Here is a 27041-nt window from a genome sequence, read left to right on the forward strand (position 1 = left end):
GCTTCTCTATAATCCTACTTGCCAAGAGCTTTTCATGGCCCATCCTGGCCTTCCTAATTCCCATCTTGAATGCTTTTCTGCTTTATTATAATTCTAAGTACTCTGATTTTAGCCTTCTAAGCTTTACATACATGTCCTTTTAGTTTTCTTAACTGAACTCAGTAGCTCTCTCAACATCTAATGTTCTCTTACCTTGTCATACTTGTCCTTCCTTCTGACATACCTCTCCTGTACTCTGTGCATTCAGTCTTTAAACACCCTCCATGTGTCGGATGTGGACTTGCCCATAAACAGCTGTTCCCAATTAATTCTCCCTAGTTCCTGCCTAATGTTCTTGTAATTTGCCATGCTCCAATTTAATTCCATTCTCCAAGGTCCATACTTACCATTATGTATAGCTATCTTGAAATTGAATGAGTTATGTTCACTGTCCCCAAACTGCTCACCCACTGAAAAGACTGTCACCTGGCCAGAATAGTTAGACAGCACCATGTCTAGTGCAGCCCATCCTTTGATTGGACTATCTAAATTTTGATTTAAAAAGAAACCCTCCTGGATGCACCTAACAAATTCTACCCCATCTAAAACGTTTTGCACTAAAAGATCTCAGTTGAAAGTTTGTTTATCCTCAAAATATGTATACATTATGCAACCTTGAGATTCATCTCCTTACAGGTAGCCAAAAAACAAACCCAGAAGAACCCATTCATTTTTAAAAAAAAGTTTGTATTAGGGAATTTGAAGTCCTGCATGACAACAACCCTATAGTTTTTGCACATTCCCTTAATCTGCTTACGTTTCTTTTCCTCAATGTTCCAGTGGCTATGTGACCTACAATCACAGACTGATTGCATCCTTCCTATATGAGTTCTGTCCATAAAGACACAGTGGGCAAGCCCTCCATTCTGCTTCCCGAGTGTGGCTGGGATATTGTCCCTCATTAGTAGTGAAACTCCCTCCTCACTCCCCCCCCCCCCCCCCCCCCGCTTTTTACATCCTTCTCTAACTTACCCAAAACATCAAAACCCTGGGATATTAAGCACCCGTTCCTGTCCCCCTGTAAACCAAGCTTCTGTAATGGCCACAACCTTATAGTTCCATGCTCTTAAGTTCATCACCTTTACCCATAATATTCCTAGCAGTAAAATACACAAACTATCCATCCCATCATATCTGTTATGTTGCTGCTGCCTTTCTTCCACCAATTAGAAATATCTATCAGGACAGCTTTGTATGGAGGGTCCTTAGCAGCATCAATGATCCCTCCCATCTAACAATCTCTTTGATTTCTTCCCCCCCCCCCCAACACCAGCAGGCAGGAAATACTGTAGCATTAGGACAAGAACTGTTAGGATAGGGAAGAGCTTCTTCCCCCAAGCCATAGGGCTGCTAAATTCCCTGCCACCACCTCGGTCTCATCACGTGTAAAGCACCAGTAGTGTTATACTGTTTACTTTTTAACTTGAGTTGTAAATGTACCTTATTATTTGTTAATATATTTGTGGTAATAGTACTTGGTGTTGTGAGTGAGTTATATGTACTATATTGTGCACCTTGGTCTGGAGGAACATTGTCTCATTTGGCAGTATGCATGTATATGGTTGAATAACAATGAACTTCAACTTGAACTTGCCTGTTTTTACTGACCCTAATATCTACCTTCCTCTCCATCTCTCCACTTTCTGACCTGGTGCTCTGGTTCCCAACCCCCTGTCAAACTGCTTTAAACCCTCCTGAGTAGCACCAGCCAGCCTCCCGGCCTGGGTATTGGTTCTCCTTCAGTTCATTCCTCTTGTACAGGTCACCCCTGCCCCAGAAGAGTTCCCAATGATCTGAGAATCTGAAACCCTGCCCCTTGCACCAGTTCCTCAGCCACTCATTCAAATCTGTACTATCATCCTATTCCTGCCCTGATTAGCAAGTGGCACTGGGCATGCTCCAGAGATTACTGGATGTCCTGCTCTTCACCCTCTTTCCTAATTCCCTTTACTTGCTGTGCAGCACATCTTCCTTCTTTCGAGCAACGTCATTGGTGCCGATGTGCACCACAACCTCTGGCTACTCACCTTCTCTCTTGAGAATATTCTGCTGCCGCTCTGAGACATCCTGGACCCTAGCCCCTGGGAGGCAACACACCATCCTGACGTCTCTTTTGCAGCCACAGAATCTCCTTTCCGTCCCCCTAACTTTTGAGACTCCTTCGCCATTGTGCTGCCTGACTTTACGCTTCCCTGCTGAGCCTCAGAGACGGCCCCAGTGCCATTCCTGACTGCTGTTGCTCTACCCTGATAGGTGAATTCCCCACTCCCCACTCCCCCCCTCACCACTACTGGTTTGCTTGTTAATCTCTTTCCTAATTTATTAAAATCTGTCTGCTGGATTTCACCCCTTTCTCATTTGAAACTAATATGGATCATGCCTTCTGGCTGGTCACCCGCTTACTGCAGAATGTTGTGCAGCCACCAGGTAGTATCCATGGTCTTGACATTAGTGAGACAATGCACCATTCTCAAAACGTGCTTGATCTACTCACTATAGAATCCACTGTATCTAAAGATGTATTGACGTTTCTCTTCTAATGTACAATCGAATCGCCTAAGATAGTGTTTTGGTAGTGGTTTATCAAACTGTTGTTTTAAATCCAATGTTACAGCAAAACTGTATCACATTTATAATTAAATGAACAAAGTGCTTGTGATTCCTGTTTGGGTATCTGCTTGTTTAGTGTAAAATAATTCCACTGACTGTTACGTATTCAGGCAACAATAAATATATGTGAGATAGGCAAGGGTTTTAATAACAAATAACACATTTATTAAACACTGCAAACAACCCCCCAAAAGTAAACAAACACTAACGTAACTGGAAATCAGTTGCTGTGCGGCAGCTTAAACAGTTCTTAAAGCGATACAGCTCAAACAGTTCTTAAAGCGATGTAGCTCAAACAGTTCTTAAAGCGATGTTGCAAAAACAGTTCTTTAAAGTGGTATTGCCAAAAGTTCAAAATGCTCAGTCCATTTAAAAGGAGAGACTTTTTAAGACGATTTAAATTCTCTTTCACGTCGGTTTTCTTCAGTCTCCAAAGTCGAACTCTTCCCACGAAGAATTTTATGAAACGTAACGGCTTAAAGGCACTGACCTTTCCTTCCACACTGTCCTCAATCTTTTCTGCTACCCAGCAGAGATTAACACGAGAACAGTCAACGAATTCCTTCCGAATAAGGATCAAATAAGGTCGAACCTGTTTCACCGTCGAAATTCGATTCTCCTCGATCTTTAACTCCCGAACTCCGATCTTCACTCTCCACTGATTCTTAACTAGCAGTATTGTAAAGAAACTGCTGGCAATGACCTCTTAAACTTTAGGTATTAGATAAAACTTTATCTTTCAACTAAACTGCGTCATCGCATTAAATCACGCAGTGGCATGAAGTCAACATGGCAAATCCAGCCACGAACTGCCCCACCCCACAGTGAGGGGTCCTCCTCTTATACCCTGTAAAAAAAAAAAAACCTGTCACATGATCTCTACTGGCGGGAAAATGACGTCACTCCACCATCACAAGACCATTACCTCAAGTCCAGTATAGCTTCAACCCCAGTCACGTGACAAGGGTACCACTGTCACGTGTCACGAGTACGTAACACCTCCCTCCAAAAAAACATTTTTGGTCTGACAAGAACAAAAATTTTAACAATTACTTACAAGAAAAACAAATGTATAAATTTTATACCATACACAATATACAATACCATCACATAACATCTTACAACTCACAATACAGTAGGAGTGTTACAATTGAAAAAAAACACTCCATAAAATAAAAAAAATTACATTGTACATTCAACATCGAGATAGACAATCAGCAACCACATTATCTTTACCTTTAATATGAGTTATCACAATATTGTGCTCTTGTAACATCAAACTCCAATTTAATAATCTTCTGTTTTTGTTTTTCATCTTACTCAGAAAAACTAACGGATTATAATCAGTGTAAACAATAAGTGGTTTTTGAGTTGTACCAACATATACCTCAAAATATTCTAAAGCTAAAACAAGAGATAACAATTCTTTCTCTATTGTCGAATAGTTTCTTTGATGCTTATTAAATTTCTTAGAAAAGTAAGCTACTGGATGATCAACCTCATCACCCTCATTCCTTTGCATTAATACTGCTCCCGCAGCCTCATCACTAGCATCTACAGCTAATGAAAAAGGTTTTTCAAAGTCAGGTGCCTTAAGCACAGGTTGTTGACATATCATTGCTTTCAATTTTTCAAATGCTTCTTGACAAGGCACTGTCCACACAAACTTCACATTCTTCTGCAAAAGATTAGTTAGTGGAAGGGCAACATTAGCAAAATTCTTACAAAATTTTCGATAATATCCTACCATTCCCAAGAATCTTCTAAGAGTTTTTTTCCCCATTGGAGTGGGAATCTCTAAAATTGCCCGAACTTTTGCCTGAACAGGAGCTACCTTACCTTGACCCACAACATAACCAAGGTAAGTCACAGTGGCATGTCCAAATTCACTCTTAGCTAAATTAATAGTTAAGTTAGCTTTTGAAAGCCTTTCAAACAATTTCTCCACCGCAATAATGTGTGCTTCCCAAGTATCATTTCCTGTCACTAAATCATCAATATAAGCATCAGTATCTTTCAATCCCTGAATCACAGAGTTAATCATCCTCTGGAAAGTACCTGGGGCATTCTTCATCCCAAATGGAAGAACATTATACTCATATAACCCAGATGGAGTTACAAATGCAGAAATCTCTCTACCTCTGTCCTTTAATGGAACACACCAATACCCTTTCAATAAATCAATCTTTGTAAGGAACTTTGCTTTTCCAACTTTATCTACACAATCATCTACTCTAGGAATCGGATATGCATCTGTTTTCGTTACAGCATTCACCTTCCTATAGTCCGTACAAAACCTAATACTACCATCTGGTTTTGGTACCATAACACATGGCGAACTCCAATTCGAGTTAGAATGTCTAATAATATCATTCTCTAACATGTATTCAATTTCTTTCTCAGCAAGTTCACATTTTTCCATGTTCATCCTATATGGATGTTTGATAGGTTTGGCATCTCCAACATCTACATCATGTGAAGCTATAGTAGTCCTTCTCAGAACATCTGGAAACAAATCCTTATATTTAAAAATTAATTCCTTCATCTGTTGTTTCTGCTGTAGCTGTAAATGTGCTAATTTCTCATCAATATTTTCCAGAATGGTTGAATTTGGTAACCTACCAGAAACAATGTTGGGTTTAGAATGAATGTCAGATGAATCATCTATCATGTTCCCAGTTACATCAAACTCATTCTCACTAACCACAACAGTCACAGTATCAGATTGTTTCTCAAAATATGGTTTAATCATATTTATATGGCAAAGTTGTGTTGACCTTCTACGATCTGGAGTTTTTATTACGTAATCCACATCATTGATTTTAGACACAATTTCATAAGGACCATGAAATCTAGCTTGTAAAGGATTTGTCTGCACTGGGAAAAGAACCAACACCTTATCTCCGGGCTTGAACATCCTCATCCTAGCTTCTTTATCATACCAAGTTTTCATTTTCTCCTGAGCCAACTTTAAATTTTCCTTGGCTAAGCTACAAGCTTTATGTAACCTGTCCTTAAATTTCAAAACATAGTCCAACAAATTAGTGTGTACTTCCTTACTAATCCACTGTTCTTTCAATAAAGCTAAAGGTCCTCTAACTCTATGCCCAAACACAAGTTCAAATGGACTGAAACCTAAAGATTCCTGTACCGATTCCCTTATTGCAAATAAAAGTAAGTTTATACCCTCATCCCAGTCACTTTCATTTTCCACACAATATGTCCTAATCATATTCTTGAGGGTAGAATGAAACCTCTCCAAGGCACCTTGCGATTCTGGATGGTATGCAGACGAAGTGATTTGCTTAGCTCCCAATTTATAAACTATCTGTTGAAACAATCCAGACATAAAATTACTGCCTTGATCAGTTTGTATTTCCTTAGGTAATCCAAAATAAGTAAAGAATTTTATAAGAGCCTTTGTCACAGTTTTAGCTTTTATATTCCTTAGTGGTACTGCCTCTGGAAACCTAGACGAAGTACACATGATAGTCAACAAATACTGATAACCAGTTTTTGTCTTTGGTAATGGACCAACACAATCTACAATAACTTTAGAAAACGGTTCACCAAATGCTGGAATAGGTTGTAATGGAGCTACTGGTGTAACTTGATTTGGTTTACCCACAATTTGACAAGTATGGCACATTTTACAAAACATCGCCACATCTTTTCTTAGACCAGGCCAGTAAAAATGTTTTAAAATCTTGTCCACAGTTTTCCTTACCCCTTGATGTCCACCTAAAGGCACACTATGAGCTAAAGTCAAAATCTCATTTCGATAAACTTTAGGGACAACTACCTGGTAAACAACATTCCATTCCTCACTTGCAGGAATTGTAGGCGACCTCCACTTCCTCATCAACACTCCTTTCTCCAAGTAATATCCTACTGACACCTTCTCAATTTCACTATCTAGTAAAGCTTGTTCCCTTAATTTTATAATCTCAGGGTCTCTATTCTGCTCTGCTATCATCTCCTTCCGAGACAGAGATAAATCTTCATAGTCAGACTTACTCCCAGAATCTTGTTCAAACAACGAAGGTAAGAAAGTCTCTGACACATCCTCAAAACTCGAATCCTGAGTTGAACAGTCATGAGTAACAACCTCATTCTGCGCATCAATCTTTTTAGCCATAGCTCTAGTCACAACACAGGAAAAATCTGTGTTAGAATTCATCTCTGGCTCCTCTGACTCCATTGTCAAATGCACTTCAGGAAAAACTTGTCCACCTGCCAAGTCATTATAAAGAAATACCCTTCACAGGTAAGCTATGCTGTAATCCTACTTTAACAAATCCTGTAACTAATCCTGACTTTAAATTTACTTTATGTAAATGTACAGACATAAAATCACTCCCAACACCTTTTATGTAATTTACTTCACCAGTATCAGACTCCTCATTAAACTTCAATACACATTGTCTAACATCAGTGATTGAGAAGCTCCAGTATCCCTAAGGATTTTTATTGGCACCAGAGTAGATCCTTCTTTCAAAGATACAAACCCTTCAGTTATAAAATGATCATATCCCTTTCTAACTTGGTCAGACTCTAACAAAGCCTCATTTGTGTTTACCAAACCCTGTAATTTTACAGGTGCTTCAGTATGTTGCACACAAGCATCTGGAACTGCTTCCTTCTCTTTCTTTTTCAGTTTGAAACAGTTAGCTATTACATGGCCAGGCTTCTTACAATAGTTACAAATAAGACCAAACTGTCTTTCCTTCACAGGTTTTCCATCCTCCTTACCTTTCTCATTAACCTCTGATTTAATTTCTGATTTACCTTGAGTCTCCATATTATTTTTCCTCTTAAAAATTCTGCCCTGAGGAAATTTATTCTTATGGATTAAAACATAGTCATCAGCTAATCTAGCACAGTCCTGCAATTTATCAGTATCCCTCTCATTTACGTAGGTCCTTACTTCAGCAGGAATGCTTCTTTTAAATTCCTCCATTAAAATCAGCTCTCTCAATGTATCATAGTCCCCATTTACATTTTTAGAAGAAACCCATCTCTCAAAACACACAGCTTTATCATAGGCAAATTCCATATAAGTCTTTTCCACAGACTTCTTCAAACTTCTGAATCTTTCTCTATATGCTTCTGGGACTAATTCGTACGCTTTGAGAATATGCATTTTCACAATATCATAATCTAATGCTTGCGCAGCAGTTAAAGCTGTGTAAACTTGTTGTGCTTTGCCTTTAATTACACTCTGTAACAACACTGACCATTTATCTCTCGGCCACTCTGACATCCGAGCAATAGTTTCAAAATGTTGAAAATATCTTTCCACTTCTGTTTCACTAAATGGAGGGACCAATTTAATTTCTTGACTAGCAACAAATGACTTTCTAGAACCAGAAGACTGATTCCCAGACCTTAATTCCTCCATTGCATAATCAAACTCCCTCTTTTTCTGTTCAGCTTCCAATTTACAACGCTCCAATTCTGCTTTACTTTGTTCCAACTTCATTTGTTCAATTTGCAACTGCATCTCCATATTACTTATTGGAAACAATTCTAAAATCGATTCATCAAAATCACCCGAATCCACAAAGAGTGATGTGATTTTTCTCTGTATTACAGCCTTTGACGTAGTCGTCAAAATACCTTTAAGTTGCAATCTACTAGCTATCTCAGACACCTCAGTTTTTTTTGCCTTCGCTAACAACTCCGCGCCTGGCAAAGCCAGAAACTCATCAATATTCATCGTTGCCGAATACCACTCACAAGCCAATCAAACAAAAGAATCGAGTATTCCCCATTTCCAAAACACCGATTCAAAAACTAACAAGCATATAAACTCAAACGATCCAATCCGGACGCAGCCCCCATATTTATGTTACGTATTCAGGCAACAATAAATATATGTGAGTTAGGCAAGGGTTTTAATAACAAATAACACGTTTATTAAACACTGAAAACAAACCCCACAAAAGTAAACAAACACTAACGTAACCGGAAATCAACTGCTGTGCGGCAGCTTAAACAGTTCTTAAAGCGATACAGCTCAAACAGTTCTTAAAGCGATGTAGCTCAAACAGTTCTTAAAGCGATGTTGCAAAAACAGTTCTTTAAAGTGGTATTGCCAAAAGTTCAAAATGCTCAGTCCATTTAAAAGGAGAGACTTTTTAAGACGATTTAAATTCTCTTTCATGTTGGTTTTCTTCAGTCTCCAAAGTTGAACTCTTCCCACGAAGAATTTTATGAAACGTAACGGCTTAAAGGCACTGACCTTTCCTTCCACACTGTCCTCAATCTTTTCTGCTACCCAGCAGAGATTAACACGAGAACAGTCAACGAATTCCTTCCGAATAAGGATCAAATAAGGTCGAACCTGTTTCACCATCAAAATTCGATTCTCCTCGATCTTTAACTCCCGAACTCTGATCTTCACTCTCCACTGATTCTTAACTAGCAGTATTGTAAAGAAACTGCTGGCAATGACCTTTTAAACTTTAGGCATTAGATAAAACTTAATCTTTCAACTAAACTGCGTCATCACATTAAATCACGTAGTGGCATGAAGTCAACATGGCAAATCCAGCCACGAACTGCTCCACCCCACAGCGAGGGGTCCTCCTCTTATACCCTGTAAAAAAAAAACCTGTCACATGATCTCTACTGGCGGGAAAATGACGTCACTCCACCATCACAAGACCATTACCTCAAGTCCAGTATAGCTTCAACCCCAGTCACGTGACAAGGGTACCACTGTCACGTGTCACGAGTATGTAACACTGACTCAAATTATTGCCTCCTTGTTGGATTGATGTATTTATACCAAATGGAAAGGGCAAACTTTGTTCATGTGCTCATTAAATTATAAAAAGAAATAGCTTTTTTTTTCCAGTTGAGGGGTTTCTTCAGACTCAGCTCGCATTACACTCCCTCACCGAAAATATCAATTATTCCTTAATTAATGCGAGTGCTGGTAATATTTGACTTGGGACAATATTCATTTTACATCTGATTAAGCAGTTTGCAGGTGTTCAATATGTGGTTACTATTATATTTGTGTTTGAGAGTGTAGCATGCAGCATGGAAATAGGCCATTCAGCCCACCATATCTTTACTGACTAGTGAACACTCATTTGCACTAATCCCATCTCCCAGCTCCTGGTCCATACTCTTCTTTGCTGAAGTAATTCATTTGCTCAGCTAGATCTACAATGCTGTCAGCAACTCAACTTTAACCAGTCTCTCAGGCCGTGCTTTCTAGGTAATCCAAATCTCTGACCTGAAAGCCCCTTTGCAGTACACGCGCTGCATCACTTTCTACTTGTATCTGTGTCCTCTTGTTTCATTACACTTCTGACTGTTTCACTATTCTAATGTGTTGGTTTAATTTCTATTAATGTGCTGCACAGTAACACGTGCATGGTAGGGGTTCATAGGAAGAATGTATACAAACATATTATGCTTCAATTGGTGTACAATATTTTTAAGCACTTGGTGATTTCCTGTTTGAACTTTTGTCAGGTTACAGCTTATAACAGAAGAACATATGAAACTGCACGGCATACTCTGATTGTCAACATCATGGCTTCAAATGGTGAGAAGCAATATAACCTACTTTTTTTTATTTGTGTAGTGGTTATAATATCTTGGAAATAAGAACAAAACCATGTAAAGGACTAGCTTGCATCAACATTTGTATAAAAGGACCGACTTCTGCATATACATTCCAAACTGATGCCACCTAGAGTCCAGGATCTACAATGGAAAGGACCTCTAGGAGCAGCATCTGCAGTCTCTTGTGTCGCCATTTTGTATAAAGGAGTTTGGTTCACATCTCGAAAGGAGAGCTTCAATTACTTTTCCATCCAACATAACATCTGCTGTTGGATATGTATTTCCTTCCAAACTGCCCAAATTTTACAATGCAACTATTAAAAGGAAATTTTAAAAATATCATCTGTTACTGACAAAAGAAGTTTCAAAATGCCTTCATTAAAAATATTTTTTTATGAAATGAAAAGCTTTTTAGTTATAGTAGAATATAAAATCTCGAGTCATTTCAGCAATGAAACAATAAAAAGAAACAGGTAATAGAGATAAATATTAGGAGCCAGATTTCCTGCATGTCTTGGCCGTGGTTAAAAATCTCCTATTTGAACTTGTGAATAATAATCATGTAAAGAATTGCAGTGGTTCCAAGTGAATGCAAATAAGTAACTTGTGGTATTTATCTACATAATAAAAGGCACCCAAAAACGCTTTAATAGAAATAAATGTTTAAACTCAAAATAAAACTTTGAATACAGGAAATCTGAAATAAAACGGAATTCCCCAGCTGGTCAGGATGCATCATAGAAAGAGAAAGGGTAAAGAATTGCCTCTCCTATCTCTCTTTTTCCACTGATGTTGCCTGATCTCAGTATTTCAAGCATTTTCTGTTTTTACCACTATATTTAGTCTTTGTCAGAACAAACTTAGCTGATTAATTCATTCATAAATTTTAAGGAGGGATGTTGCTATCCTTGCCTCAATCAGGCCTGTGCATAACTCAAGTTATTACCGATTCACTGATTTCTGAACAGCTATGCAAAGTGGTCTGCCAGGCCACATGATCAACATAACATCTAGGAATGAGCAGAGAATTTTGATTCTGCGAGCGATGTCTACTTATTAATAGTTAATTGGTTAAAATTAGCTTCAGGATTATCTGTATATGTGAATGGGCTTTGCCCTCAGTGACACCATTAGCTGCTTGTTTCCATGGTCAAGGATACCTTTTTTGAGCAACCACTTGTTTTAACTTTGCTGATATTCCTCTTTATTTTTTAAAGATTACCCTTTACCATATCAGGCAGAGTTTTTTGTGAGGAACATGAATGTGGAGGAGATGTTGGCGAGTGAGGTCATTGGTGATTTCCTTGGAGCAGTGAAGAACATTTGGCAGCCTGATCGTCTAAATGCCATCAATATCACCTCGGCTCTTGACCGAGGTGGGCGAGTGCCTCTTCCAATCAATAATATGAAGGAAGGGTGAGTTTAATTATTTAGAGAAACAAATAAAGTAGTATGTTTGGATTTGTAACTAATTCTCAGTTTAGTTTGATTCCTTCAGCTGCTGATTTATTTCCTCACCTTAGAAGCCTACTGCTTTTGGGCTTGAATTGCATAGGTTGGCTGTAATTGTGTTCACTACAGATTCTGGACTCTGAAGTTGGACCACGGAGAGACTTGTTTCTATGAAGTACAGAGATATGCACACAACACTTTGCAATTTGTTGTTTTTCTTTTGCAGTCTTGGGCAGAGCGTTTGCCATACCAAGCTGTGATGCATCGGCTAGGATGCTTTCTGTGATATATCGATTAAAAATTGGTGAGGATCAAAGGCCACATGCCAAATTTCTTTAGCTTCCTGAAGCAGTAGAAGTTCTGGTTTGTTTACTTGGCTGTGGTGTCTCTGTGGTTGGATCGGTGCAGGCTATTGCTGATGTTCAGTCCTAGGGACATCTCACCCTTAACATTTCATGTAGACAGGAACGTGTGGACTGCTCCCCTTCCTGAAGTCAAGCATGGGCTTTCATTGTTTTGCTGACTTTGAGGAAAGGTTGTCATTACGACATCTCATTACTAAGCTCTCTGTCTCTTTCCTGTACTCTGGCTAATCATGACCTGAATGCGTCATCCTATCAAATGTACCATCCAGCTGCAGGCATTGCACAGTTTCCCTGCTACATGTTATCACAGATCACTTGCATTCTGAACATCTCTAGTCAACAAACGGATGTTCCTCTGCACCCTCGATATTACTGGCAATTTCAAACCTTTTATACAGTAGCTCGCACAAAACTGCCCGCTGTTTGACAAAGGCAGTTCACATCACTTAACGATGCCTTTCCCCTCTTGCTTGCAAAATAAATGCCACGTAACTGGAGTTTGCTGGCCAGGGTTGCTTATGTGTCTTTCCCCTCATAATTTGGACATTGCTTCCCATTTTCAGGCTGTGGTTGAGTTTGTGACTAGTGGCAGAGTTAGAAACATCAAAGATGGCAATATTCTAGCACTTGAATATTCTTGTTGTTTTCTTCGGCCCAGCCTCGATCCCCAGTCTTTTCCAGATGCATAAACTACAACATGTATGTACTTCTCCACTGGCCACAACATAACCAAGTCATAGAGCTGTACCACACAAACTTCAGCTTATCGTCTCCATGTCAAATTTTAAGTAATCCCATTTGCCTGCATTACATCCATTTCAAAAGTTCTTTGAGTAAAAATAGATAAAACTGAGCTCAGATTCACTTCTTACATTTTAAACATGTGGCCTCATTTTGGTGAGACTCCTACCATGGGAAAAAGATCCTGACTATCTACCCTATAAGGCCCTGATAAGGTTGTGTACTTCTATCGGGCCAACCCTCAGACTCCATTGCTCAGAGGAAAATGAATCCAGCTTCCCAGCTTCTCCCCATAAATTTATGTTAACCACTACACTCCCATGCAATAACCCAAAATGTTCCCACCACTTGAAAGTCAGCACGTTATATCATCAGACCAACTAGTAGTTTCCCTTGTCTATTCAAGTCCCTGGGCTTGTGGCTTCTTTACAATGAGCAGGGATTCTCAGCGACTTCATTTTTATTTATTGAGATACAGCACAGAACAGGCCCTTTGAGCCATGCCACCCAGCAACCCCTGATTTAACCCTAGCCAAATCACAGAGCATTTTACAATGATCAGTTAACCTACCAAGGACTGTAGGAGGAAACCAGAGCACCTGAAGGAAACCGACGCTGTCATGGGGAAATTCTTACAGACAGCCCAGGAAGCTGCTTCTGGAAAGCATTGTGTTAACCTCTCTGCAATCGCACCACCGACGTGACTATATAGTATATGACAAACTGAAAGATGATGTAACTGTTTTCAGTCCTAGCTTCTAAGCAGCCAAATGCCTAGCTCTCTCATAAATGTTTCATTGTTTTAGATTTGAATTTGACTTGTCCCCAGGTCACTCAGGACTTTCTTCCCATCTTCCTCGTCCTTTCAGCAGTTTTCCCAGCTCTGCATAACTTCTCATTCATGATGTATTTCAGGAGGGAATAACCAGATAAATCATCCATATTGGGGACCATCCATTATTTTCTGCAGGTGGTTTGAATTCGACAAAAAATATTCTCTGGCATCCACAACACTTTTAGAATAATAGCAACTCTAGGAGTACTCAGATTCTATGAAATTAACTAACGTTAACCTGTAAATGATGATTGATCACATTAATTGTTGTTTGAGTGTGTACCTAAAAACAGAACAGCTGCTGGAGCATTGGCCACTAGAACAGTTGTTCCACTCGGCGCTTTGTGGTACATTGGGTGGCACCCTTTCCTGTTTCCTTTGCATTTGTTTTTCACGAGGTCGAGTTGCTAGCTCAACACTCAACCCAGCACGGATGGAAAGCGTGCAAGGGCTCAAACCTAGGACCACTCGCCTCGAAGTCTGGTGCGGCTGCAACTACACCACCGGCCGGCCTCACTAGAGTAGTAATAATGTTTAAATTGGAATTGTACTCTAACTGATAACCTGGTATCTCTACTCTCTATTCTTTTGGCTGTAAAAGCATGATATGATGCCTTTTGCAATTTACCCACAAGTGGCCATCCATGTCATTCTGGCAGCGAGTGGTCCAATGTCACATAGTAGCATTAGATGTTGCCGTTTAGAATTTCCTGCTATGAATGTTTCCATGTGAACACGAATGGATGTATTTTGATTTCTGTGTAGAAGTCTACAGAGTCATTTCCAGTCTGTGCTTTGTAAGTTTAATAAATCCCAAATGTTTTTAAAGAATTTGTCTTTTTAAAATGCAAGCATTATTAGATGTTGACCAGCCATTGTCAGTGGCAAGCTTCACATGCCACTTAGTTGCTAGAAATCACTTCTGTTACTGGTCCTCTTCCTGCACAGGGTTTATGTCATGGTGGGTACGGATGTGACATTTTCATCATGTCTAAGAGAGGTGGAAACTCCTCAAAACCAGCAGAAGTGTAGCCAGGAGATGGAGCCCAGCATTAGCTGTGACAAGAAATTCAGAGCCCAGTTTGACATTGACTGGTGCAAACTGTCCTTGGTAAGTCGGAAAGTACTGCTAATGATCTTTATAAAATCTTATTGTATTCACTGTCTTGGAGTGGATCTCACACATTTTAATATTCGTCATTATTTTCACTATAAGAAAGTATTACAAATTATTTACTTAGCTTCCCCTAAGTATATCTGTGTTTCAACTATTCCCTGTTATTAGTTGCACATCTTAATCACTCTGTTGTAAAGAGATTTCTCTTGAATTCATTATTGGTGATGTTTAATACCTTGACTCCCCCACTCCTCGGCCCATAGTTTCAATTGTCACTGTAAGTATTTTCTTTTTATCTACTCTACCACATCCTTCCACAGTCAAGACCACTTGCAGTTCACACTCTCAAGCCCTTTCTCTTTGAGAAGGCAGAGAGGTCACCAGGAGACGCTGATGGAGTGAGCACTATTTTAGATTCGCTCCATAACCTTTACTTTTTTAACCTATGATCACCCTTATTTAACTTATTTTTACCTACACCAGAAGATTCTTGTTACTTTCTTGGACTTATCTTTAAGAGTGTGCTGTGAATTTTGAAGAAATGAGTACAAAAATGGCTTTAAGATTTAAAGGGCGAGACCCTGGGCAAGATTCTAACGGCAATGGAAAGAAAAAAAAGACTGATCCTAAATGTACTGAATTGACTTATGATACGTTATTGGAGCTCTTAAATGAAAAATTTGAAGAACAACGACAAACTTTCAAAGAAGATTTAAAGGCTTTCCAGGATTCTCTGGATAAGATTGGTCATGAAGTTAAACAGCATCAAACTTTAATCGCAACTCTGCAAGAGGACGCTCGGAAGCGAGACTTGAAAATCGAGAATCTGGAGCAGAAATTATCTTTGGCGATTAAACAGTTGGAAATACTTAAAGCCAAGAGTGTCGATTTTGAAAATCGATCTAGAAGACAGAACTTACGCATACTTGGCCTCCCGGAAGGTATCGAACAAGGAGACCCCTCGAAGTATTTCGCTCAACTTTTAAAGGATGCGTTCCCTTCTGTTTTCCCAGATAGTCCTCCGTTACTTGATCGTGCCCATAGAATTATGCGCCGATCACCAAGTTCTTCATCTAAACCACTTGTTGTAATTGTTCGATTTCACTATGCATGTTAAAGAGCACCTTAATCGTTTGGCTCGTCGTTTAGGGATGGTTAAATTGCGAGAATTCCAATTCCGGCTTGTGGAGGATTTTAGCCCAGAAGTGATGAAGGCGCAGCTTGCTTTTAAACCTTTGATGTCTGAATGTTACGAGAAAAACCTAAGACCAGCGCTTTTATACCCTGCGAAACTTAGAATCTCGCCTTCGAATGCACCACGATGTATTTTTCTCTCCACATCTGATGCTCGAAGCTTTCTGGATGAGAATTATCCTACTGCTTCGGTTTCTCGTCTCTAATAAATGTATAGTTTTGATCGTTATAAGATAATTTTTGTTTCCAAAACCAGATTTTGTTTCTGGTTATTGGTGTAGGTTTATTTTACATTTTATATTCCTATTAAAGCTTTTCTTTATCGACGTACCAATCTTTTTAATTTACTTACTTTAGCCATTGTATTTTATTTTTTGGTCATTATTATTAATTCTCTGAAAGTCAATTTTTTTAAACATTTTGATATATATCTTTCATTTTTTGTGTAACTAAGATGGCGGTTTCTTTTTTAAAATACTTGCTTTTTTTTCTTTCGTCATTTTTTTTGTCGTCTTCTTCCCATAATGCCATTCTTATCACATCCTAACTTTTATTTGTTCAGGTTTTAACCGGATTTATAAGTTACCAGTGTTCATATTCTTTTTGTTTTCTTTTTACTAGCAATTATATTAAGAAGTCTGTTTTTAGTATACTGTTAATTACTTTTTAGGATTTTGGGTGGATTTTTTTTTTCTCTTTTATATATTTGGAGTCGCCTTCTGGAGACATGGGGGTAGATTTAGTGTCACGCTTTTTTTTCCTGGCCTCCTTTAGGCTCAGGAGGATCTTTTTTTCATGGGTGGTGGGTGGTGGGTGGGAGGTTTCTTTCTAATTCTATTGGTCTTTTCATTAGTTTTTCTAGTTTTTTTCATTTGGGCTGATTTCAAACTACTAAAATGTCCAATGTGTCGTCATTTCCGGTTCCTCCACTTATTTTTGTTCCTCTTCCGGGTGCATGAGTTCATACTTTGGTTAACTCTTTATATACCAAAGGGATGATTTTAGAAATATGGCTGAGACCATTAATTTTGTCTCTTGGAATACTAATGGCTTAAACCATCCGATTAAACGAAAAAAGATTTTTAAAGTATTCCAAAGACTGAAAGCGCATATTATTTTTGTACAAGAAACTCATGTGAGGAAAGAGGGCAATCAATGTTTTTCTAGGTTTTGGAGGGGTCAACAGTACCATTTGAATTTGAATGCCAAAGTAAAAGGAGTTTCAATTTTTATTGACTCCTCTATTACATTTGTTCAACACGATATTATTTCGGATCCGAATGGTAGATTTTTGTTAATTACTGGGTTACTTTTTAATAAGAAGGTTGCTATGGTTAATGTTTACGTTCCAAACATGGATTATCCTGATTTCTTTAAGTCTTTATTTACTTCTCTACCTAATTTAAATGAATATATGTTAATAATGGGTAGTGACTTCAATTGTTGTTTAAATCCTTTGCTGGATAGATCTATATCCATTCAGACTTTACCAAATAAGTTGGACACTTATATCAATTCTTTTTTGACTGATACTGGAATTTTCGATATTTGGAGATTTCTACATCCTAAGGACAAAGAGTTTTCATTTTTCGCACATGTCTATCATTCTTACTCGAGAATTGACTACTTTTTCATTGACTCTCATTTTATTCCATCGGTAATTGGTTGTAATTATGACGTTATAGCCAATTCTGATCATGCTTCAATGAAACTTTCTATTAAATTAATGGACACAGGTCCTAGTACTAAGCAATGGCGATTTGATTCTACCTTACTACAAGATCCGGATTTCATTAAATTTATAAAGGAACAGATTGATTTCTTTTCAACTAATTCCACGGATGAAATCTCCTAGGGAACACTTTGGGATACTTTTAAAGCATATATACGTGGACAGATTATCTCCTATTCTGTTGGTTTGAGAAAACGTATAAAGAAGAGAACTCTTTTATTGGTTGATAAGATTAAAGAAATTGACAAGAAATATTCGATTGCTCCTAGTAAGGAGCTTTACAAACAAAAGGTTGAGCTTCAAATGGAACACAGTTTATTTCTTACATCTTCGATTGAAAATCAATGAATGAAAACCAGAAGTGATTTTTATATACATAGTGATAAATCGGGTAAACTGTTAGCTAACCAATTGAAGAATGCTTCGGTTAAACGTCAAATTATTAAGATTCGCCAACAGAATGGTGAACTGACAGTTAATCATGATGAGATAAATAAATCTTTTCAAGATTTTTATACCTCCCTGTATCATTCTGAATTTCCTCATGATTATAATACCATGCATGATTTTTTAGGGAAATTGAATTTTCCTAAATTATCATCTGAAGAACTTTTAATATTAGAAACTCCTATTACAGATGCAGAAATTAAAGGTGTTATTTCCTCTATGAATTCCGGGAAAGCACTAGGTCCAGATGTGTATACAGTGGAATTTTAAAAGTTTTTTTCCTCTACTCTTTCTCCTTGGTTATGCAGGGTTTTTGAAGAAGCAATTAGACTAGGTAAACTACCACAATCTTTTTATAGAGCTTCCATTTCTTTAATATTGAAAAAAGATAAAGACCCTACTGACTGTGCATCCTATAGACCAATATCTCTATTGAATGTAGATTCCAAGATCTTTTCCAAGTTATTGGCAACCAGGCTGGAGAAGATATTACCTCAAATTATCTCAGAGGATCAAACTGGTTTTATTGAAAATCATTATTCTTTTTACAATATTAGGAGATTATTGAATATTGTTTATACTCCTTCACGCAGTACCTCAGAATGCATCATTTCATTAGATGCGGAGAAAGCATTTGATAGAGTTGAATGGCCATATTTATTTACTGTGCTTGAGAAGTTTAATTTTAGTCCGACATTTATATCCTGGATTAAATTGTTATATCATACTCCAGTAGCCTCGGTTTTTACTAACATTCAAAGCTCTCCCTTTTTTTGTTTATTTCGGGGTATCAGGCAAGGCTATCCGCTTAGTCCATTATTATTTGATATTGCTCTTGAACCTTTGGCAATTGCTGTTAGAGAATCACCTAACATTTTTGGCATTACTCGAGGGATAGATATACATGAGTTATCATTATACGCTGATGATTTGTTATTATACATTTCTGATCCTGAGAAATCCATTCCTGCAGTTATATCATTTTTCCGGGTATAAATTGAATCTTAATAAGAGTGAATTGTTCCCCTTAAATAGACAGGTTCCAATTTATGGAAATTTACCTTTTAAATTAGTTAATGACTTTTTTATATACTTAGGGATTAAAATTATAAAAAAATCATAAGGAGTTATTCAAGGTTAATTTTTTACCCTTAATTGATCAGATTAAATGTTTGTTTACTAAATGGTCACCATTGTCTTTATCTCTGATAGGTCGGATTAATGCTATTAAGAAGATTATTTAACCCAAGTTCTTATATATATTTCAAGTGGTACCAATTTTTATTCCAAAATCCTTTTTTGACAATGTTAATTCAAAAATTTCCTCATATATATGGCAGAATAAAAATCCTAGATTGGGTAAAAGATATTTACAGAGTCAAAGAAGGAAGGTGGATCGGCATTGCCTAATTTTAGATTTTATTATTGGGCAATTAATATTCGATATTTGAATTGTTGGTTAAGGGATTTGGATTTATCTCCTAACCCTCATTGGGTAAATCCGGAAACTAAATCTGTACAAGGATTTTCTTTGGGTTCTATTTTGGGGACTTCTCTTCCCTTTGCTCTTTCTAAATTGCATAAACGAATTGACAATCTGATAGTTAAGTACACTTTACGTATATGGTTTCAATTTTGAAATTTTTTGGGTTGAATCAGTTTGTTTTAGCAATTCCTATTGTATCCAATTTCTTTTTTCATCCCTCTATTATGGACCAAGCTTATTCAGCTTGGAAGACTAAAGGATTACTACGATTTTCTGATTTATTTTTGGATAATTGTTTTATGTCTTTTGAACAATTATCTAATAAATATAATTTGCCTAGATCTTTTTTTTTTAGATATTTACAGATTAGGAATTTTTTAAACACTACTTCCTGCCTTTCCAATTCTTGTTTCTTCAGGTATTTTGGAGAAATTGTTAGAACTAAATCCTTTTCAGAAAGGTGTAATATCAAATGCTTACAATATAATTATGAAAATACGTTCAGAGGCCTGTTATAAGATTAAAAATGATTGGGAAAGAGAACTTAACCTTACTATCTCTATTGAGAATTGGGATAAAATTCTTCAATTAGTTAATTTATTCTCTATATGTGCTAAACATTCATTGATACAGTTTAAAGTAGTGCACAGCGCTCATATGTCCAAGGATAAATTGGCTCGTTTTTATTCCCATATAAATCCTATATGTGACAGATGTCATTCTGAGATAGCTTCTTTAACTCGTATGTTTTGGTCATGTCTGCTTTTGAAAAAAATATTGGAAAGACATTTTCGATATTATTTCCACGGTATTGAACATTGATTTACAACCTCATCCTATTACTGTAATCTTTGGTATACCAATGATAAGAGTCAGTTCATTTATCTTCTTCTGCTTGTCAGATGATTGCATTTCTTACATTAATGGCTAAAAGATCTACCGTAGATTCCGGATTTTAAGCCGCTACTTTTTTCCCACATTTTGAACAGCTTTGAACTCTGCGGCCTTTAATACGGAGCGGCTAATACATGTTTTTTTTTCATGCCGCCAAAAACATTTTGCCTCGTAACAGTAGACCAATAAAATTGATGAGTAGTTCACAGAGGTCCAATGAAATTGTACGATAAATCAAGCGCACTTTCACAATTAAATTATTGTAAATCAGTCATTTGTACTCACCCTCATCAACATGGAAAACACTCGAAGAAAAGCATTGTGCTGCCTTTATGGCAGTTATTTAGTTTATAATATTTTCGCTTAGTAATTCATTTGTTAGTTAAAGTTAGAACTGTTTTAACTATATTTGTTTTCTGTACTACATCGCGGGATGCTATGACATCACACCCGGTTTCGCCGCGTCTTGTGGGATACCGGTTTGCGATAAACGGGAAGGAGGGGGGCGAGCGGCGGAGCGAAAATGCTGCTTTTAAGTTAAAGGCGATCAATAACTTTTCCTGGTAGGCTGCAGTATATATATTTTTTACCAGTCGTTAGGAGATATTGGAATGTTGTTCAGTAAAGAAGTATACACAACGTATATTTAAAAGTAGCCGTGTTACAGGCACGGTTCAAAAAAAAGCATTTGCAATATGTATTTGTTTATGTTACCATATGGATTTAATTAAAAGTTAAAAAATCCTCACGTGTAATATCTTTCTGTGTAAATATCTCATATTACAACGTGGGACACCTGCGGCCGAAAATCCGGTGCGGCCGAAAATCCGGTGCGGCCTGTACAAGTAAAAAATTGATTTTATTTCTAAAATTAGAGCCAGCGGCTTTTAATCAGGTGCGCTCTGTAGTCCGGAATCTACGGTATTTTGTTGAATTGGAAAGAAATTAATCCCCTACCATATTTCATTGGTTTTCTCAAACTATGCTATGTCTAAATTTGGAAAAAATTAGAAGTGTCATATATAACCCTTCTATTAAATTTGAAAAGACTTGGAGGCCATTTATTCAATATTTTCACATGATGTAACTTGACCCTGTTCCAATCCTATTTGTTTTTCTGGTTTTGATTATATGTATGTTGAGAGGATCGTAGTTGGGGACACTGATGATTCTTTGTCTTTTTATAGATACTATAAACAGCCCATTTTTATTTTTTTTCCTTCCTTTTTTCCTTTTTTTCTCTTTATTAGTTAGTGGTTAGTTTGTTAGATTCGTTTTTCTTAGGGCAATCATTTTTTTTTTCTCTTTTTCTCTTTTTTTTCCTCAACATGATATACCTAATTTTTTTGTTGTTGTTTCGTTTATATGATAGTTGTATCATTCATGATTTGGGAAGACTTAACTATATTGTACTTAATTGCTTGTGTATCCTTTTATGTTCATTTTAATTTTGTAATTTTGTAATCCCAATAATTATGTATTAATCTTATCATGTTGATATTAATAAAAAGATTGAAAAAGAAAGAAAGAGAAAGCAGAGACCCAGCCAATTTAGTTCCCCTTGATGGGAGCCACCTCTCATTTCTAGTATTACTGAGCAAATATTACTTGCAGTGAATCTTTAATTAATTTCATTTACAATGATTTTTGAACAAATTTCCATATGAGTGTACCATAACATTTGAACTTTTCAATTTTATCTGTCATGTTGCCTTTGGTTATTTACCTTAAAATAGTGTTTTCTGGTTCCTGATTCATTCACAATTGGAACAGTTCCTTTCTATCTTAACTGCAGTACTTTGAGCACTTTCTTGTTTCCTCTTGATCTTCTCTACTCTCAGGAAAACAAACTGTTTCTTCGACCTTTCCCTATAGCACAACCTCTTCATCTCAGGAACTGTCGTAGTAATCCTATTTGTACATTACGTGAAATTTTCCTAAAACAGTGATCAAAATTGGACTCAGTACTTCAGTTGCTGTCATACCAGTACTTTTCAGGACTTACTGTAAACGCAAAATCTGATTTAATATCACTGGTATATATCGTGAAATTTGTTGTTTTGCGGCAGCAGTAAATTGTAATACATAATACCCCAAGAAGTATAAATTTCAATAGCAGTCAGAATCTGAATCCCTTGATTGCCAGTGTATGAAACATATGAGGATTGACTGGGGTTTGGTGCTAAGCATAAAACAAAGGACAATAGCTTTACAACCAACAATTTACAAGACAACAGTGCAAACAGCCATGAGCACAAGATAGGAGCAGAAGTAGGCCATTCAGCCCATCGAGTCTGCTCTGCCATTCAATCATGGGCTGATCCAATTCTTCCAGTCATCTGCACTTCCCTGCCTTCTCCCTATACCCTTTGATGCCCTGTCTAATCAATAACTTATTTATCTCTGCCTTAAATATACCCAATGACTTGGCCTCCACAGCCACTCATGGCAACAAATTCCATAGATTTACCACCCTCTGACTAAAGTAATTTCTTCGCATCTCTGTTCTAAATAAACATCCTTCAAGCCTAAAGTCATGCCTCCTTGTCCTAGAATCCCCTACCATGGGAAATAACTTCGCCATATCTAATCTGTTCAGGTCTTTTAACATTCAGAATGTTTCTATGAGATCCCCTCTCATTCTCTTGAACTCCAGGGAATACAGCCCAAGAGCTGCCAGACATTCATCATATTGTAACCCTTTTATTCCTGGAATCATTCTTGAGACTCTTCTCTGAACCCTCCCCAATGACCGTATATCCTTTCTAAAATAAGGAGCCTAAAACTGCATACAATACTCCCAAGTGTGGTTTCACGAGTGCCTTGTAGAGCTTCAACATCACATCCCTGCTCTTATATTCTATACCTCTAGAAATGAATGCCAACATTGCATTCGCTTTCTGCACCACTGACTCAACCTGGAGATTAACCTTTAGAGTATTGTGCACAAGCACTCCCAAGTCCCTTTGCATCTCTACATTTTGAATTCTCTTTCCATCTAAATAATAGTCTGCCCATTTACTACTTCCACCAAAGTGTGTGTAACCATACACTTTACAAAATTGTATTTCATTTGTCACTTCTTTGCCCATTCCCTCAACACTTCCCATCCCTCCACCTATCTTTGTATCATTGGCAAATTTATCCACAAATCCATTAATCCTATAGTCCAAATCATTGACATACATTGTTAAAAGCAGTGGTTCCACCACCGACCTCTGTGGAACTCCACTGGTAACTGGCATCAAGCCAGAATAGGATCCCTTTATTCCCACTCTGTTTTCTGCCAATCAGCCAGTGCTCCACTCATACTAATAACTTCCCTGTAATTCCATGGGCTCTTATCTTGTTAAGCCGCCTCATGTGCAGCACCTTGTCAAAGGCCTTCTGAAAATCCAAGTACACCACGTCTACTGCATCTCCTTTGTCTACCCTGCTTGTAAATTCCTCAGGCAGGATTTTCCTTTCAGGAAACCATGTGGGTTTTGGCCTATCTTGTCATGTACTCCATAATCTCATCCCTGACAATTGATTCCAACAACTTTCCAGCCACTGATGTCAGGCTAACAGGTCTATAGTTCCCCTTCTACTGCTGCTCACCCTTCTTAAAAAGCGGACTAACATTTGCAATTTTCTTTTCATCTGGTACAATGCCAGAATCTATTGATTCTTGAAAGATCATTGTTATTGCCTCCGCAATCTCTCCAGTTACTTCCACCAGAACCTGATTCTGCATTCCATCAGGTCCAGGAGATTTATCCACCCTCAGACCATTAAGCTTCTTGAGCACCTTCTCAGTCATAATTTTCACTGCACATACTTCATTTCCCTGACACTCTTGAATGTCCGGTATATGCAGATGTCTTCCACTGTGAAGACTGATGCAAAATATGCATACAGTTCATCTGCCATCTCTGCATCTCTCATTACAATATCTACAGCGTCATTTTCTATTAGTCCTATATCTACCCTCAATTCTCTTTTACCCTTTATGTACTTAAACAAGCTTTTAGTTTCTTCTTTGATAGTAGTCACCAGCTTGCTTTCATAATTCATCTTTTCCTTCCTAATGATCTTCTTACTTTCCTTCTGCAACTTTTTAAAAGCTTCCCAATCCTTTATCTTCCCTCTAGCTTTGGCTTCCTTGTATGCCCTCTCTTTTGCTTTTACTTTGACTCTGACTTCACTTGTCAGCCGCGATAGTGTCCTTCCATTCGAAGATTTCTTATTTGGAAAATATCTGTCTTGCACTTCCCTCATTTTCCACTGAAACTCCAACCATTGCTGCTCTGCTGTCTTTTCTGCTAGTGTCCATTTCCAGTCAACTTTGGCCAGTTCCTCTCTCATACCATTGTAATTTCCTTTATTCCACTGAAATACTGACACATTGGATTTTAGTTTCTCCTTCTCAAATCTCAAAGTGAACTTGATCATATTGTGGTCACTGTTTCCTAAGGGTTCCTTAACCTTAAGCTCTCTAGTCAGCTCCGGATCTTTGCACAACACCCAATCCAGCACAGCCAATCTCCTAATGGGCTTAACAACAAGTTATTCTAAAAAGCCATCACTTAGACATTCTACAAATTCTCTCTCTTGAGGTCTAGTACTAACCTAGTTTTCCCAATCCCCTTTCATATTAAAATCTCCAATGCTTATCATGACATTGCCCTTTTGACAAGCCTTTTTTGTCTCCTGCTGTAATTTGCAATCCACATCCTCGCTGCTCTTTGGAGGCCTGTATACAACTGCCATTAGGGTCCTTTTACCCTTGCCATTTCTTAACTCAACCCATAGAGTCTCTACACCTTCCGATCTATGTCATCCCTTTCTAATGAATTAATATTATTTCTTATACACAGGGTCGCACCTCTGCCTACTAACCTATCCTTCTGATACACTGTATATCCTTGGACCTTCAGCTCTCAATGGCATCTGTCCTTTATCCAAGTTTCAAAGATGGCCAGAACGTCATACTTGCCAATCTGTAGCTGAATTTCAATATCGTCCATTTTATTTCTTAGGCTGCGTGCATTCAAATATAACACTTTCAGTCCACTATTTTTTGCTTTCCGTTTTAACTGCACCATGCCTCTATTGCCCAGTAACTCGTCCCACTGGCTGTGATTATGCTTCATCTCTTGCCTGCCCTTTCTATCATCTCTGCTGCATGCTATCTTTGATTTATTTCTGTTTTCCCCTTCCTCAGCCCTATCTCTTTGGTTTCCATCCCCCTGCCAAATTAGTTTAATCTCTCCCTAACAGTTCTATTAAACCTGCCTGTTAGGATCAACAATTAGCAGAACAGTAACATGTGCAGGTGTCAGGAATCAAAACTTAAGTAAATGTGAACATGTAAACAGACTCAAAAATTATCAATAGAACAAGGAGAGCAGGAAAGACCATTTATTGGATGTTGTGCAGAGACAGTTATGGTACTACACCTGAGTGAGTTTAGTTGAGAAGCTGGATAGCTACAGGAGAGAAGCTTTGGAGATGATATGTAGTCCTAGTGGTGATGGACTTGTAGCGTCTCCCTGATGACAGGTGAATAAGTGACTGTTAGGGTGGGTGGAATCAGCAGTAATTTTTTTCAGCTCTTTTCTCTCCTGAATGGATCACTCAGTGCCATCTGGACTTGGAGAGGGTGAAGGCAGCGGGAAACCAAATGGTGATGGAGGTGGTCACAACACTCTCAATGATAGCTGAGTAAAAATTCATCAGGATATGCCCTGAGATGTTAAGTCTTCTAAGTTGCCGTGGGAAGAATAACCTCTGCTGTGCATTCCTAGTGATCAGCAGAACGTGCTCGTCCCACGTCAGTGTGCTGGTAATAGTAGTCCCCAGGAATTTGAATGTCTCGACCACAGACACCGCCTGACCATTAATTTCCATGGGGGTGGCCAGTTACAGAGTTGTCAGTGGAAGTCAAACCTTTGATAATAAATGTACTTTGTACTTTGTCATTTCTACCATCTTGATAGCATTTAGCTCAAAGCACACTGTGCTGCAAGATGCTCTAGTTTTCTTTGATAGCAGGTCACATCATTATTAGAGGTGAGGCCAATGACAGTCATGTCATTCGCAAACATTATGATTTAATGGATTTGTCTGAGGAGGTACAGTCATTTGTATAAAGTGAGAACAGGAGGGGTGAAATAACTCAGCCCCAGGGAGAGCCTGTGCTTAAAGACACTGGATTGGACAAGTAGGAGCCCAGCCTTACATGCTGCTTCCTTCCCGTCAGGAAGCTCATAACGCACTGACAGCTACTGTAGGGTATAGCGAGCTGGGTTAGTTTGCTGTGGAGCAACTCCAAAGTAATAGTGTGAAGGTAGAGCTAAAATCCATGGAAAAATACTCTCACATTGGTGTTGGGGGAATCTAAATGTTGAAGAATGTAATGAAGGCACAAGTTAACTGCATCCTCAACTGCTCTATAAGCAAACTGTGTGCACAGGGGTTCAGTCTGGGATCCATGCACCCCTTGGAGGTCCCTGGATAGATTCCGGTAGCTCCGTGAACTTGGATGAAAAAAAAAACATGTT

The 27041-nt window shown here is 38.0% G+C and overlaps 1 protein-coding gene across 4 annotated transcripts in view; it reads left to right on the plus strand.

Annotated features, from left to right (window-relative positions):
- sgce (sarcoglycan, epsilon) overlaps positions 1-27041 on the plus strand; it is an 89925-nt gene that overhangs the window by 40194 nt on the left and 22690 nt on the right. For all 4 annotated transcript variants that reach the window (XM_073054205.1, XM_073054203.1, XM_073054202.1 and 1 more), the window contains 3 exons: positions 10141-10213; positions 11451-11649; positions 14575-14737. In XM_073054205.1, coding sequence (XP_072910306.1) covers positions 10141-10213; positions 11451-11649; positions 14575-14737 — 435 coding nt within the window. The remainder of the gene's footprint in view (positions 1-10140; positions 10214-11450; positions 11650-14574; positions 14738-27041) is intronic.

Source organism: Hemitrygon akajei, chromosome 8, assembly GCF_048418815.1.
Source record: "Hemitrygon akajei chromosome 8, sHemAka1.3, whole genome shotgun sequence".
NCBI lineage: Eukaryota > Metazoa > Chordata > Chondrichthyes > Myliobatiformes > Dasyatidae > Hemitrygon > Hemitrygon akajei.